The 17444-nt window shown below is 37.8% G+C and overlaps 1 protein-coding gene across 3 annotated transcripts in view; it reads right to left on the bottom strand.

Annotated features, from left to right (window-relative positions):
* Nucleotides 1-864: 864 nt before the first annotated feature.
* Nucleotides 865-17444, bottom strand: part of CPQ (carboxypeptidase Q) — a 348057-nt gene continuing 331477 nt past the window's right edge. Inside the window, exons 7-8 of one of the 3 annotated variants that reach the window (XM_035011569.1) lie at nt 8233-8298; nt 865-1388 (exon numbers count right to left, since the gene is read on the bottom strand). In XM_035011569.1, the coding sequence (XP_034867460.1) occupies nt 1225-1388; nt 8233-8298 (230 nt within the window). In that variant the 3' untranslated portion in view covers nt 865-1224. The remainder of the gene's footprint in view (nt 1389-8232; nt 8299-17444) is intronic. The other 2 variants (XM_035011571.1, XM_035011572.1) reach the window with 2 other exon arrangements.

Below are 17444 nucleotides of genomic sequence, written 5' to 3'. Positions count from 1 at the left end.
ACATATTAGATCGCAACTCTTGGAAGCTCCATTCTGGTGCTTGTTTGTTTTCCTTCACTATTTCTTCCCTTCCTGTTTTAGTTTGGGCAATTTTTATCGACCTATATTCAAGTTCATCCATTCTTTCCTCAGCCTTGTTCAGTCTGCTAAAACACCCAACTAGGAAATGCTTCATCTCTGACACTATATTTTTTATTTTGGCATTGACATTTGACTCTTTTATAGTGTTCATCTCTCTGTTGAAATTCTTCTGTTCATACATGTAGTTCTAGATCTTTAATGTATCAATTGCAGTTATGTCAGAGTCCCCTCTGATAGTTCCAGGTCATCTTTTAGTCTGGCTCTCTTACTTGCTTTAACTCTTGACAATGCATTTATTTTTTTCTTGCAGTTTTTTAAATTATTTTTTTTAATTAAATACTGGACATTGTGTGTGGAAGAATAGTAGGTATTGTTCCCAGAGTGGACGAGGATCAATGTTTTTGCTCTATTGGGTCCTATAAGTATTATTTAGCCTCACTGGGCCTCAACTCCATTAACAGCAAAATGGGAATAAGCTCCAACTTCATAGAAATATTGTGTGAAATATATAAAACATAAATGTCAAATATTACTATCACTTGCCTGGTGATAGACCTTAGTCATTACGTTTAACAAGGCAACTAGATTATACACACTTGATTTTTATCTTCAAATGGTGACATCTTTTTTTCCTGTTAATTAAAAAAATTCACATTTCATTTTAAAAATTCTAATGAGATGAAAATGTACAAATTAGAAAGCCAAGTGCCTCCACACATTCAACTAAGACCATACTACAATTGCGTAGTCCTCAACTCCTTCAATAAATAACATGAAAATTGGTATCACTGCATTTGATTTAATGTTCATCAATACACACATAAAACCCAGAGATCTTCCAAATATTTATCCAGTATTTACTTTCAAAGTAGAAACAATAATTTTTCAGGTGGTATAAATAAAGGTCCTCATTGTGATCCCTACCATATTTTGACTCTATGTGGGGGTGAGGATCATTTCGTCCTCTAGAAACAGAGAATTTGGAAAGTATCAAGAAGGATGGTAACAGAAAGTATGAGAAAGTACTGTGCTTTGAAAATGGATCAGGTGAGAAGAAAGTGTTAGTTGAAGAGGGACTTCCTGAAGCTGCAGACCCAGCATTCCTGGCCAGAAAGGACGAAAGTGCTTTCTTTCCTGTTCTTGCTAAGACCTGGGCAGCATTTCCTCCATGTCCGCGATGACGTAAGAGACAACAGCCCAAACAGCAGCAGCCACGTTCATCTGCTTTGGATCCATGACAGTCATGGTGTCTCCATGGGAGTGATGGAAGGAGAAATATTTATAGAGGTCATCAAGTAGACTGGCTCCTGGGGAGAAAAGAGGAAGAATTCTTAGTGAAGTATTTCAACAGAGATTGCTGAATAGCTGCTCAGAAACCATTGCTGCTCTTCCCTGCTTCATTCTTCCTGCTCCTACTATGCAGGCTGCAGGGGCAAAATCATTACTTTCCCAGGTTCTCTGGCAGCAAGAAATGGCCAAGTGAGTACCATTCTTACTACTAGGATAGGAGTGGCAGGCTGTGGGAAAGTTCTAGGAAAGCCTTTACTTTGCTGACAAGAGTCAGGAAATGCCCTAGTGCTGCATAAAAGTAGATGAAAAGTTTGGAGCTGCATGGGGTAATAAAGTCCCCACACTAAAAATGGCCAAGTGGAAAGACACGAGGAGCCTGGATTTTGAAAACACTGCTAGCCCACTGAATAGGCTCTACATTGCCTACTTCTGGACTATCTGCCACGTTAAAGAAGATAAAACTTTATTTAAGGAACTGATAGAAATGTCTTATTTATTTATAAAAAGATAATATCTGCTTTTGTATCTGCAAGAGTGCAAATTATGTACCTTCCTGGATTCAAAAGAAAGCCCATACTCTTTTGCTGAAGTTTTTTTGCTCAAATCATTCATATACTTCCCATGAAATTTCCCAACAACCTCTAAGGGCATCAGCAGGCACCTCTGCCCCACTTAAGAGCTTTCTTCTTTCTCTAGGGAAGCTTTTCTCTAGCTTCCACCATGGACCACAGCCTTGGGGAGTCTTTGCCCTCCGTTAGTCATCCTTCAAAACCTCCTGGGCCCAGTTTGTGGATTCCAACTGCAGTTCTTTATCCTCTGGCCTTATTTATTTATGTGTGGTGTTATTGTGAACTACACATACATAAGATTGAAGAGAACACAAATGCATATCAGGATGGGTGACAATATAAAAAGTATGCATATGTCCACAAGCCACTGCAAGAAAGATACTACCAGTACTTTTGAAGCCCATTTTATGAGTTCCCCCACCCCTTGTTGAAACTTTCCTCCCTCCAGAGGTACCCCCTTTCCCATTCTGCTCGTGTGTTAATCACTCCTTGATTTTTAAAAAATTAGTTTTACCATATATTTATATGGCATTACAAACAAACAAACAAACAAATAAATAGTTTAATACTGTCTGCCTTTGAAACACATACACCAGATATATTTCTGTGACTTGGTTTTTCCACTCAGCGTGTCTAGCTGTGGTATTTTCATTTTTTTTATTGCTGTACATTATTTCATTGAATTTATTTATCCATTTTCCTGATGATGGACATTTAGGTTGTTTCCAGTTTTCTGTTATTATATGTTGTTATCAGCATTCATTAGCATCTAAATAAAGGAATGGACATGCTGGGTTATAGAGTAGGTGTGTGTTTAATTTTATCGTGTAATTCCAAAATGTTGCCCTTTTCAGTGTGCACTTCTGCTGTCAGTATATGAGTCTTCCTCTTGTTTCACAAGAGCACTTGCTCTTGTCAAGCTAATATTTGCTAATCTGGTGGGTATGAAATATTATCTCATTATGGTTTTAACTTTAACTTTTAAAATTATTAATGAGATTGAGCATGTTTTCATATATGCATTTTTTTGTCATTTGTTTGCTCTTTTGTAGAATACTTGCTCATGGCTTTTGCCCATTTTTCAATTGATTTGTCTTTTCTTATTGATTTGTAGGAATTCTTAAAATATTTTAGATACTAGGAATAAGAAGTGTCTTAATTACTACTAGTAGCTTAATTACTACTGCTTTCTATTTCTTGTAATTGGGCAGAGCAAATTCCCCCACCTTCTCTTCCCTCCTCTTCAGGAATGTCTTACTATTCTTAACTGATCTTTCAGATGAAGTTTGGAATCATTTTAAAATTGTACAAAAAATATTTTTGGATTTTGATGGAAATTGTGTAAATCTAAATGTCAATTTGGGGAGAATTCACATCTTTATATTAGGCTATTGTGTTCTTATCCATGAAAATGGCATATTGATATTTCCTATTTATTGAAGTCTTCTGTAGCATCTTTAAAGTTTTGTGATACAGCTTGCACACCTTTTGTTAGTTTTCTTTTCTCCAAGGCTTATACTCTTTGTCACTAATTGTAAATTCTACATTTAAAAAAAATTGCATTTTCTATTTGTGGCTATCCATTTTTAGCATCAAGGATATATCTGATTCATAAAAAGGCAGGTGTTCCTTCTTTTGTACACTCTGGAGCAGTTTGTGTAAGATTAGAATGATTCATTTCCTGTTTTTTTTTTGTAGAACTCTTTACAAAACCATCTAAGTCTGATACTTTGCTTATGGTAAATATTTTAACTAATGATTCGATTTCTATCCTGGTTATTGGGCTATTGGGATTTTGTATTTCCTCTTGAATTAACTTTGGAAATTTATATTTTTTAGGAATGTGTGAGTTTTGCCCAAATATTCAAAGTAATCAAAATCAAAATAATCAGCATGAAGTTATCACTAATATCCTGTTTTTAACTCTGTTTATGTCTGCATATATAGGAATGCACTTTTTTTCATTCTCCATATTAGTTATTAGTGTCTTCTCTTTTTTTCGTTCATCAGCCTTGCCAGCAGTTTGTCAGTCGTATTAGTTTTTTGAAAAAAAAAAAAAGAAAAAGACAATTTTTTTAACACTCTCTACTAGAGTGGTTTTTCTTCCCTTGATTTCTACTCAAATTTATTGTATCCCTCCTTCTTCCTTCTTTGGCTTGATTTGCTTTTCTTTTTCTAACATCTTGAGTTGGATGTTCAGTTTATTGCTTTGCAGCTTTCTCTGTCTCCAGCATAAGCAATAAGGCTGCAATCTTCCTCCTACTGCTGCTTCAGCTATCTATATCCTGCCAATTCTGAGGAGTAGTTTCAAGATATTCATCAATTCCTGGTTTGATTTCTTTTCTTTGATACATAAGTTAGAATGTGTTTTCTAATTTTTAAAAGTATGGGGGTTCCCTTAGTTATTTTTTCATTATTGATTTCTAATTTAACTTACAGAGAATGCAGGCTATATGATACAGACTCTTTTCAATCTATTGAGATTTTCTCTGCGGCCTATTGTGTGATCCATTTTTATAAATGTTCCATGTGTGGAAAAGAATGTGCTTTCTGTGTGTTGTGTATATGCGTGAGATCAACTTGTTTCTTCAAATCTTTTAACACCTAACTTATTTATTGTCTATTTGAGCTATCAATTTTGAGAGGGATATGTGAAAATGTCCCTCTGTGATTTTGGATATATTTTTTTGTAGTTCCAGCAATTTCTTTTTTATATATTTCAAACTTATAGTATTAGGGGCACACAAATTTAGAATTACAGCTTCCTGATAAATTGAACATCTTTATTAATGTGTAGTTATCCTCTTCATTTTTAGTAATGCTTTTTGTCTTGAAGTTAGCTTTTCCTAATATTTAATATAGCCATACCTTCTTCCTTTACCTTAGTATGTCTTCTCCCATCATTTTTTTAAAAGATTTTATTTCTTTGACAGAGAGATAGAGAGCACAAGTAGGCAGAGAGGCAGGCAGAGGGAGAGGGAGAAACAGACTCTCCACTGAGCAGGGAGCCCAACATGGGGCTCGATCCCAGGACCACGGGATCATGACCTGAGCCGAAGGCAGCCGCTTAACCGACTGAGCCACCCAGGCGCCCCACTCCCCCATCATTTTACTTGCACTCTTCCTTGCTCCTTATGTTTTTAGAGGTTTCTCTTATGAAGACTTTAAAGTTGAATTTTAAAAATCTAGTCTAACAGCTTGAATTTTAACTGGACAGTATAATTTCTTTATGAAGATTGTGATTACTATTAAATTGAATTCATTTATGCCATCCTAGTTTTTACGTTCTATTAGTTAATTTTGTTTTCTAGATTTGTTTTTTCCCCCTTTTCTTTCTTGCCTTCATCTGTGTTGATTTTTCCCCCTCCTATCATTCCTTTTCTCCCCCCTCCCACTCTACTAGTTTGAAGGTTACACGTTTTATTTCAATTCCTTCAGTGGAGACCTTAGAAATCATAGCTCACATACTTAGCCAAAGTTAATCAATATCTTATTTAAGGACACTAGGGCCCCTTTGTCTCCAGATGCACTCACTGCTCATTAAAAACCATGGTTCCGGGAAACAGATTGGCAGATACCCTCACACAAGATACCCTCTGCTAGGCTCCAAAGTTTTCTTACCTCTATCAATTCTTGCTTTATCATTTTTCATCTCTGAGGAATTCCCTTACTTTGCCTCACTAAGCCATGTATTATAGAAAGGCAATTATTGTTTTATCCACAATTATTTTTGGTGGGGAAAAATGTGTCTACAAACTTCTGGTCTACCATATTAAAAGCATTCTCTTCTCATAGTCCTCTACTTCCTGCCCTGTGGATTGGATCCTGTCCTTGTTTCTGAGACCTTCGGGGCCTCAGGATGTTGTCTAGATTTTCTCTATCCCAACCCAAGTTTTTAAAACTTTGTGTCAAGGTTAATCTCTATCTATGTCCCCAAACTCCTTGCTCTGAAGTAGAATTTGGATTTATCTCCATTCATATTTCACATTGAGTTCAGCTATGGTGCTATTAAACAAACATAAGCCGGTGAGGCAAAAAAATAAGTGTAAAAGAAAAACTCAAACCTCACCTCTGACAACTAATGACTCCAATGCCTGCTAGGAAACATCCAAAACAGGGCGTGTTCAGCTGACAATGCCTAGTAAACGTTCACCCGTGTGGAGGAGAGTTCTTCCAATTCAATAATTTTTCTTTCTAAACTAGTAAAACATGTTTTCTGTTAGCCCGGTGGCTCTGAAAAAAGTGGGATCTGACCATCATCCAGCCTGATAATGTAACACCATCAGTGGCTGGGCTGGAGCTGAGGTCCACAAATATTCAGAAGGTTCAATCCAGTTCAATTGGGTAAATACTTGAGTTCCTGCAATATTCTAGGCAGTGGTCTAAGGACTGAGGCAGGCATAAAGATGGAAAAAGACACAGCTGCTGCCATCAAAAGAGACAGCTTCTGACAGAGTGTCCACCAGCAATAATAACACAGAATGTACTGAGTGCCGCGAGGAAAGGACAAAGAAATGGCAGATGGCTCATGTAACTGAATGACCTTCTTTGGCCCCTAGACTAGGTCCCTTTGCTTTGTGCACTCCATACTTCTCTTATAATCTCCACCATCTTTTGTTATAATTGCACGTTGGAAATCTGATTTCCCCATTATACTGTAAGCGCCCTTAAGGTAAGGCCTCTGTTTTGTTCTCTACTCTGTCACCAATGCCTGTAACATAGTGCCAAATAGAAGACGAATGTGTATTTGTTGAGCTAATGAATGAAATTGGTGAATTTTATAAGTAAACTGGGCCTCGAAGGTGCTGTACCAGAGTCCTTGTAGGAAACAGATGGGATGCTCCGAAAAGGTAACTTGGAGAATTTGATGAAAGGACTATTTACAAAGAGTGGTCGGGGTTAAATAAAGCTCAGAAGAGATGCTGATACATCCTAGGGCTGGCAACAAAGAAGCCATTACCATTCTTAGGCTTAGAAGGCAAAAAAAAAGCAGCTCTGGCTGCAGGAGAGGGTCACCAGAGGAGTAGTGGCTATTTGTACAAGCCAGGGAATCAATCAGTTTCCTGCTGGTGCCTCCTATAGCCTATGGGGCCTCCCCATGGCCAAACCCAGTCATAAGCCAGAGGGAAGGAGTGATTTGTTAATGCAGTCCATAACAGTCTCCAGGGCCACAACATAGGATAGAGAAAGGTGAGGACTGATACGGAATTGTAAAAGAGATTTTTAACATAAGTACTTAAGATGTCAACAGACAAGAGATGGGGTACAGACATTCCAGGTGAAAGAGTACATGAGCGTTCCAGTTTGGGTGATGTGTGTGTGTGTGGGTAACTTAGGTTAATTATTGGCAGATCAATTATTGGTAACCAACTGTGGAAGGTCCTGAATATAAGGCTGAAAATAGATGGAATGTAGTTCATAAATGGGGAGCCCTTGGGAACCAATGGGCAGGAAGGCAGGGAGACTGGAGTTGCACCTTAGGGAGATGCTACAGAGGAATATAGAGGTGGAGTTGTGTAAATACCATGGTAGTGAAGAGAAGGCTAGGGAAGAGGTATCATCTGGGGGGCAGGTGTCAAAGACCAGGGCCACATGAGAATATCCTAGTTTCTGAAATTCTCTAGAAAGCATATGGATGAAGATAACCAAAATTCCCAGTGAAAAGGCCAGAGGTCCATTTTAAAACCAGAAGGTTCCTTATGTCATGATCTCACTGCACACCCAGGAGAGACAAATCTGTGTGTTTACTTTGGTAGGAGCAAGAAGCATTTTAACAGAAACAGTGACATTTCAGAACCAGTTGAAGCTGTGAGGAGCATATGCTCTCTGGATCCCAGAGAGCATCAGGTGGAAAGCAAATTCATATACAAGTTAAGGACAAAGTCAAGGAGTTCAAAGAGTGAAAGTCACTGAGGGTAGATGGAAGATGAATTAGAACCGTGTACATGAAGAAACAGGAAAGGACATTTCATTCCAGCAGACACAGTATGGCTCACTTGGGGCTGTTTTCCTCCAATTCAGCGCTTCTTAAAGACACTGCATGATGGCTGACTGGAAAGGCTCTAAATTCCATATTGAAAAAACAGAAGCAAGATATACTTGTGTATGCCCTCTCCAGGCCTCTGAAATTCCCATTTAGGCTCAGCCTGAAAGAACTTGCCTGCCAGATGGGTGGGAATCTGGCTGTCTCCCCTCACAACTGGAACATTACAGAAGGCATTTCCTCAGAGATCATCAAAGTTCCCGTGAACATTTCATACAACTAAAACAACTCCAGAAAATCCAATATTACCAGTGAGGATGCTGATAACCACAGGTGATACGAGGTGGTCCTGTTGGCTGCCTTGCAGCTTTGTCTCTGCAATTCCAAGGAGACATTTTATCAGTGACAGCTACTAGTCTCAAAGACCAGCACTGAGGGAGAGCCTGCACTGCAATTTCTGAGAGCACCTGACGTGCTCTCATGGGTGGAAGGAATGTTAACTATCCCTGGGGATAAATTGCAGTCTCTTTTGACAGGTATATGAGCTCTGAACAGGGAATCATCAAATGCTTTTTAGAAATAGAAAGCTGGTAAGTAGGAGCCTGCTCTGAAGGCCAACATTCAGCTCCTGGAAATAAACTACAACATTATTAGGGCAGTTCACTGTTAGGAAATTATTTCTAAGGGAGGTTTGGAATTTAAGGATGTGAAGACATATCCTTGAATATGTCAGCCAAGAAGTTGTACCTACACAGGGAGATACAGCAGAGAACACAGGAGTTAGAGTCAGATAGGCCTGGGTTCAAATTCAAACTCTTCTGCTTAATAACTGGGTGACTTTGGGTAAATCATATAAGGCTTTTTAGCCTCCGTTTTCCCACTCATCAAATGGGGCTCACTAAGATCTGACTTTCAAGGTTCTGGTGAAAATTAGTAGGCACTCAATTAATAGATGCTATAGATCCATAGGGATGACCCAATACATACACAGCAGCTTGATCAATTAAATGCAACTTGGAGGGACTTAAAATTATAATTTAATAAGTTAAAGTTCTGACAACTGTTCTTAAAGATGAAATAGCTGGACCACGACGTCTATTCTTTATGACCCCACCTTAACCTTGCTTGGATTATTTTTCCTTCTCCTCCTTCCCATCCCCTTCTCTCTCCTCCCCAAATCTGTTCTATAAACATTCATCTCAGAAAATATTTTCCAGCTGTTTGACTGGGTGAAAATGGTCCCATGAATATTGTAAGAAATATCCAACCTGTCCCATACTGTTCACACCAGATTCCAATCTTCACAGAGAGATCTCAGTAATGACTGTGGTCTGTGCAGAATACTGGAACAAGATTGAATACCTGCTAATTCCCAAAAATTTGGGGAGGGGGTAAATATACAAAGATTCTCATAGCCTCCTCTTTTTGTAGGTTAACTCTCATTCATTTGTAATCAGTGCATTTTCATATACACAAATTAAGCAATTCATGGAATGAGAAGTTTTTGAAAGATTTGAAAGCTTTGAAAGTTTAAATTCAAGTCTGTTATTTCAGCATATACATTGGCTGCTGCAATGTTGCATGAAAGATGCACTAACAGGCAAGCAGCTATGGAAAATCCATTTCTCCTTTATAAATAGATCTTGAACAGTCTGGGGTATGCAATTTAATTGCAATGGAATGTATTACAGACATTCCCCTGATCATAATTGTGGGGTTAGAGAAGAATGTTATGGTCTTATTCCCTGCAAGAAAATGGTCCCCCTAGAATCTATAAAATCTAAAAAGACATTTAAACTTTAATTAAAATTATTATTTCTTTTAGCAACATTATCAATGAAAAACATTACTGCCAAAACAATTAGAAAATCAATTCATGGACTTTGCAGACATTTAATCTTTCTTTTCAAAAAGGGCAGCTTTATCCCTACTGTATTAAATCTCATTGAAAATTAGAGTGAGAAGCAGTTAATTAATAGCTTCCTAACCTATAGCTCTCCAGAAGAGAAAGCAACTTCTAAGTAGGAAAGGGAAAAAAAAACAAAAAAACAAAACTCCAGTAAATGAAAGGAAAGGACAGGACAGGAAAGGGAAGGGAAAACATCCCCAATCAAAACTCCATAAAAAGTATTATAATTTTAGTTTCTAAACTCTTAATTTATCCAAGAATTGCCGAGTCTATGTTAAAAAGGTTCAGGCATAAGCCTACAACTTCTATCTCTTTGTAAAGCTTGGATTGGCTGCTGGGATAACTTTGGCCACATAGCTTAAGTCACCACCATCAGACCTGGTGAGCCTCCAGTTCACATGTACCTGAACTCTGTGATAATGATTCATCTTTCCATAAAGTTGAAGAACTACAGAGCAACAGCAAGACTAACTAATCCCTGCTGCATGAAGCTGGTACTACATACTCTCCCACAGCAGGAATAACAAGGACACAATGTGTTGAGTGCTTCCTGTGTGCTTAGGGCTTTATGGAGATGATTTTATGTAGTTCTCCCAGTGACCCCATGAAGGGATGGTCATCACATGTCATTAACAAATAGAAAATAGATTTAAGGAACTTGTCTAAAGTTGTACAATAGTAAGTGGTAGAGATAGGATTCAAATCCAGGTGTCTCTGATCTAAAAACTGTGCTCCTAACCAGTGTTCTATACCTTCTCTCACTGCCCTATCCCAGGAATCTGTAACTACTTTCTCCCCAGTGGGTAACTATTTGCACAATTTATCCCATTCACTGCTCTGGTCCCCCATACCAATTTCTGCCTCATGACATGGAGACAGAAATTCAAATAGGAGGTGTCCTGGACCATAAAACAGTGAAGAATTATGTTCATACAGTGGGCAGCCTGGGACTGCCTATCAGAAGATGAACAGCAGAGCCCATCTGTCACCAAGTCCTCTGCTCTGTCTGGGCCACACTCTCAAGGGCCTGCCAGTCCTCCTGAGAGTTCCCGGACCATTCTATCTAGAACTCCTCCCCCTGATCCCTCGTTATCCCCCTTTTCACTGTTTAAAAGTATATTATTCTTGTAATGGTTTTATAATTTGCTGCTTGTCTTTCCCATTGGAATATAAGCTCCATAAGGGCAAGAACTTGGTCTTTTTGTCCCAATTCCCAATGCCTGGCATGTAATAGAAGCTCAATAAATATTTGTTGACTCACTAAATGGATAAATGAAAGAATTATTAAATATCAAATTGGACAAAAGTAGAGAAGAATATTGATTGGTTTCATCCTCTCTCTCTCTCTCTCCAGCCACTCTTGGTATGTAAAGCCTACTTTCCTGGGATTCTATTCTCAGCTCTTGCCAAGCAGGTTCTCATTACTAAAAACATGTGATATTTCATATACAAGCTGAGATCCAAATGCTCTCTTACAGATTACACAATATGTTCTTGTACCTTTCACCACTGTTAGAGAAATCAGCCACAACTTGAAAATAGGGCAAAAAGGTGGGCAGCACATGTTTTCAATGTCATTCAGGAGCAAAGTTCACCTAAAGATTTCCTAGGAGAATGTATTTAGTTTGACTCACTGCTTACTATTGATTAAAGGTCGCAGACTTAGTGAATTTATATTTTAACTCATACATTTTTGTCTAGTAGAGATGAAAATGATTTCTGTCCCAAAGAACAGATAATCCCAAAGGTTACAATTTATTGGCCTTTAAGACATTAACCAGTTTTTATCTAATCTAGCAATCTCATCCTAATATTTCTTTATTAAATTGCCTAGTTTCTCAAATGCTCTATAAATTGGTATTAATATCTTACTGGATTCCTTATTAATTAATTGAATAAAATTCTTTGACATGTATTTATTTTATATTTGCATGAACATCATGATTTTACCTTTTAGAAAATTATAACTTAATACCACCCATCTATAAACCATGAAAGAAAAATCACATTCTCACTTCTCAAAAGTTAAGTTTCTCACAAAGTCATCATCTATAATTTTATCCATGAGCACCCGAATAAGCAAAAGCACTGAGCACTGATAGATATATATATCTGTGTTTCTGTGGCTATAATATGGGCCTTGTCCTTAACATCTCCCGACCCATTAATATCCTTATTTATCTCTTGAACTGCTTTCCACCTTCCACATGAGAGTCATGCTTTTACCTTTTAGAACATTATAATTTAATACCATCTACCTACAAACCTTAAGTAAACAATCACATTTGTATGTAATAAGGTCCTTATCTTTGGGTTTATGATTTATGTGTGTGCATGTGTATTTATAGCTTCAGATATAGTTGTAAAGAAACACCCATACCACTCTGTCCTTCTGTATGTTTTTGTAACACAAAATAACATCGACACTTGTTTGGGAGGGGTAATTTTGAATCTTACTCATTTTTATATGTTGGTCTTAATTTATCATTCTCCCTTTGTCCATACAGAACTTATCCACTCTTCTTTCATGCCTCATGTCAGTAAAATTCCCACCTATCTGAGCCAATGTGATTCCTTGTAAATGCTTTTCTGCAGTTTCTCTCCACACTTGGGGAATGATGCTCACTAAGAAAACATCAGTAAAAATGGTTTCTGACAAAGCATACTGTCAGAACATTCAATGTATGTGGGTCTTGAACTTAAGAAGACTCTAAAAATTGTTTCTAGTGTGGTATTTACAATGAAAGCCTTAAAATTATCCTGGGTCTTCCTATAATTGTGCTCATACAAACAGATTTTGATTTCTGGCTACAGATGCAAAAAAGTTACAAAGCTACTGTGCAATAGAAGGCAGGTGTTAAGATATAAACCTTTGTCTCTGCTTGCCACCTCCCATTCTGTTGGCAAGCAGAGACAAAGGAATGAGACAAATTGTAAGTATTACATGGACGTGCTGTTCTAGACTTATTTCTCATACTGAATTTGATAATTCTGCAAGGCTGGTTGGCAGGAGTACTGCAGAAATGCCTGGGTGACATGGGAGAGCTGGAGCCCCAATTTTGTCACCCACTATTCAATGATTATGGTATTGAAAGCCAACTGGTTGATAGGAAGATGTCCGTTCATGAAAGAGGTCACAAGGGAGACTCTATGAACCTCTGACCAGTGATTCTCACTTCCCCATGGCCAGGCTAATGGATTTATAAAATCCAAGCACTTAAACACATAGTTTATAGGGAAAAAAAATCATGGCTTTTGTAAGAGGAAGCCTTGGCTTCTTTATGATCATTAAAAAGGTAAAAAAAAAAAAAAGGTTGTGAACAAAGAGAAAAGAGTTTTTTACCTATTCAAAGAACCTTTGATTAAACTATGCTACAACCAAAAATGTTGACGTGCTGTGGAATTGAATGTTTTGTTGTGCGTACAGAACTACCTGGCGATGAGACAAAAAAAAAAAAAAAAAAGCAACAAGTATTTCTCTGCAAGGAAGTCCACCTGAGGGTTGGTATCATTATTTGGAATTGGAATCAGTCTTGAAAACCTACAAATGCCTTTCCAGTTACACTGTGGGTCTCCATTATCCCTTCAATAAGTAGGACAGGCTAAAATTGCACCTTTTAAGGTAGCGAGTATAAATTCACTGCTGATTAAGCCATACTAGGTTTCAAAGAAATGAGGCTATTTGAGAGGCTACACTTAATAATTTTAGGTCATGTCAAGGTGGGCAGCCAAGGCCTCCACAAAATTCCTCTGGGGGCCATTGTCAGAAGCAGAATTATGGGCTGGATGGACCAAGAGTCTGCACTGAGATGGGCTTTTTTTCATTTCTAGATACCATAGTGTCAAGGTCACAAGAAGCTACACCATGGAAAATAGGATATACATATATAAAATAAAGTTTTACTACTAAAAACAATGAAAAGAGGCTATATTAAAAATATAATAAAATTTAAGTACTAATGAATAACATGTGTCATGTCCAGAAACCAGAGTGATGGTGTTATGTAAATCAATTTAGAGGTAGCTTAGGCCAATGAAGAAAATTGATCTGGGAGTAAGAGTCTCTTGATTTCTTTTTATTCTCCATATCCATTTATGTGTCAGACAGCATAAATTTATCCAAAATAAGTGTGTCCATGAACCAGGCAGCTGGTTCAACAAAAAGATGACAAACTACTTGGCTAATGCTGCAAAATATTAGTGAAGTTTCCTCCACCTCAGCTTCCAAGGAAAAAACAAGAGTGGCTACATGGTGAATGATTCTTGCCTCAAGCCATCATCCTTGAAAATGGAGCAAAATTAGATGTTGACAATGGTGAAAATTTTGGTAAATATTGGCTCAGTTATTGAACTTTCATTTTATTTATGCAAAAAGCTTTTAATTTATTGGCTTTCATTTTATTTATGCAAATAAGCTTCTTTTTTTTGGTCACCTGAGAGGTTCCCATTTGGCAGTTAAATGTAGCCCCTTTAGTTGACTATCTGCTAAAAGGATGATTTTTTTTTTTTACACAAAACCTTCTAAAATATAACTTTCTAAAAATTATTATTCAGTGAAGGAAAAAATAAGCTAAACACGAAAAGCTTTCTGAATTCCAAAACAAAAGAAGCAAATGTTTAAGAAGAAGCCTGGAAATGAATATGCTTTTAATGCAAACACAGTTCACTTAAAGTAAAACATCAGTTCAAGGAATATCCTCATGAAAAGATCCTGCCCATGGCAATCTACTTATAGGGAATCTAGAAGGCTGAGGTATAAATTTAACATTTAAATGTAACTAAATTTCCAATGCTTTTATGGTTGACCCTCACTAATGTAATTTTTAGGAAATTCTTCTAATGAAGAAATAGTGATTATTCTGAATAGACACCCAAAATATAATTATAGTACATTTGATTAAATGCTTCTGTGGTGAGATAAACTGCAATTTACACATTTCTGTGTGTTCTTTAAAAAAAAAAAAAAAGGCCAAGGATGACAAAGGAAGCTAATGCTACTTTGTGGGGTAACATGTCATTAGCTGTTCCATCATTTATGCTCAAACTCCAGAATTATTGGGTAAGGCAAATGGTGCTTGAGATTTGCTGCTACAGACCCTGAAATAGTTTCCAGCACAAAATTTATAAATAACATCAGGACTCCTACTGTTTCATCTCCTGAGTCATTTTTCTTCAAGCCTTTTAGAATTCTTGACAAAGGTGAGACGTATACTGTCCTTTACTAACTAAACTGGTAAGAAGACCTCATTATGAAGGATATGGAACATGAAGCAAGAATTATTTCTTGTTTAACTTCATACAGAATAGAAACAATTGTCCAGTTACTATAAATAGGTTAAATGATTACTTAGGATGATCACAGTGACATTTACAATGTACTAAGCTTGCACTCACTACTGCATAGCAAGACAGCCACTAGGGATTCTGCCAAACATGACTTGGATATAAGGCTTTTGAAAAGAAGATCATATTCACTCATCTGATATCTGTTGAACTCCTACTAAGTTCCAAGCACCTTGCTAAGCCCTGGGCAAACAATGGCGGGCATAATTTAAATGTGTCTGCTCTTATGGAATTTCATGGAACTTTCAAGCTAGTACAGTACACCTGTAGAAATGAGGTTGACTAAGATTACATCCAAAACTGCTTGGGATTCCGCAGATGAAGCTTACAAAGGAAAAAGCCTCATTCTCCCCAAGTTACTGATTTTAACGCAGTAAGAGTCGTTTATGAACATGTTGGAGGGTGGTACAGGCTCTCTCACTATGGTCATGGGACAGAGACTGGGAAATAGCACTCCTAATTATTGTCTCTGGGATATTGGTTCTGTACAATGACATATCATTTAATGATGAAAAAGGTAACAAAATCATGGCCATAATCATAGCCAGGATTTACTAAGTACTTTCTCTTAAGATTTATTTATTTATTTATTAGAGAGAGAGAGCATGAGGGGGGGAAGGGCAGAGGGAGAAGCAGACTCCCTGCTGAGCAGGGAGCCCGATGCGGGACTCGATCCTGGGACTCCAGGATCATGACCTGAGCCGAAGGCAGTTGCTTAACCAACTGAGCCACCCAGGCGCCCAACTAAGTACTTTCTATGTTCCATGGCCTTAGCTAAACATTTGACATTCATTATCTTATCAAATCATCATAATGATTCTCTAATTATTATTATCCTCATTTTGCAGATGAATAAACTTCAGCTTAAAGGTTATGATGATGATTAGAAGCAAAAGAGTCTGGGGAGAGGATCTGTAGACGTTTTTTGCCTTGTGCTGAATTCATCCCCTCATCTTAAAGATGAAGACCACAGAGCAGGGAGTCTTGGCCTCATGGAGTGGTGGGAAAGGGCAATCCTATGAATCTGCCATCCCCCGACGACCCATGCCCACACAACCACCCATCTTTTCTTTCCAGGGAACTTCTCGCATGAACCTGTGTTTTTTGAAATTCCTTCTATTAGATTCCATAATAGCATGTCTGACTTGTACATCTCCAAAATTATATCCTTCCCTTTCTTCTAATTCAACCTTGCATGCTTGGTAACAGACATCTAATCCCATTCTGCTTTTTTAGGGCAAAACCCACTCCTCCTGTGGTCAGTGGATTCTCAGAATAGCTACTGTCCCTCTTAACTTTTAGGGTCACTTCTGTCTGTGGAGAAATGCCTCGTCTCCTTGAAAGCTTTCTTTTCACGTAAGTCAGGGCTGGGAGAGAACTTCTCCAGTCTAACTGTCAAATGCACCACATACCCAACAAGTTTGTTCCACTTTGGCTGATCAGAATTAAACATTTTCCCAGCCCCGTGGGCTCTGGGAATTGTTCAGTCTCCAGCTCCCTGATAGCTGTTTTTTGCTGCGTCTTGTAGAATTTTAACTCTATACATGTTCAGTTCAGTATGCAACAAAAGACTCAAAGAGAACCTTATGAAGATTACTGGACTCTTTCTCTGTTTAGCTACCTCTTCTCTGGTAGTCAGTCCTATAAACATGGGAGCCTCAGACTCCCTGAACTCTAATCTCTGTCTTTGCAAGTTAGCAAGGCTACTGTATTATGCTTGGGTTTCCCCTCTCTGCTCCATGGCCTGAAATGTGTCTCCAGGCAGAAAACTGGGGCCATCATAGGAATCATCTTTTGTTTTCTTTACCTTGTGGATCATAGACATCACTTTCCAATGTATGAAATTAGCTCTTTGATGTATTTTGCATAGTTTTCTAGTTTGTTTGTTTGTTTTAAAGATTTTATTTATTTGTCAGAGAGAGAGAGCACAAACAGAGGGAGAAGCAGGCTCCTTGCTGATGCGGGGCTCGATCCCAGGACCCTGGGATCATGACCTAAGCTGAAGGCAGACGCTTAACCGACTGAGCCACCCAGGTGTCCCTTGTTTGTTTTCTTTAAAAGCAAAGGACAAATCTAATACCAGTTTCTCTCTTATGGGTTGAAGCAAATCCTCTTATTAGCTTCTTTTAAAATATTTTAAAAAAGGTATTTTTTTAAAAATTGAGATATAATTGACATACTAGCTTCTTGAAAGTGGAAAATATATCATACAGTGCTCTTGCTCCTCCATTTCAGCACCTGACAGTTGCTTTACTCGTCAAGATAGCAG

The sequence above is a fragment of the Mirounga leonina genome, unplaced genomic scaffold, assembly GCF_011800145.1.
Source record: "Mirounga leonina isolate KUSES-001 unplaced genomic scaffold, KU_Mleo_1.0 Mir_165, whole genome shotgun sequence".
Taxonomy (NCBI): Eukaryota; Metazoa; Chordata; class Mammalia; order Carnivora; family Phocidae; genus Mirounga; species Mirounga leonina.
The sequence above is the reverse complement of the archived record's forward strand: the minus strand, read 5'-3'. Positions and strand labels throughout refer to the sequence as shown.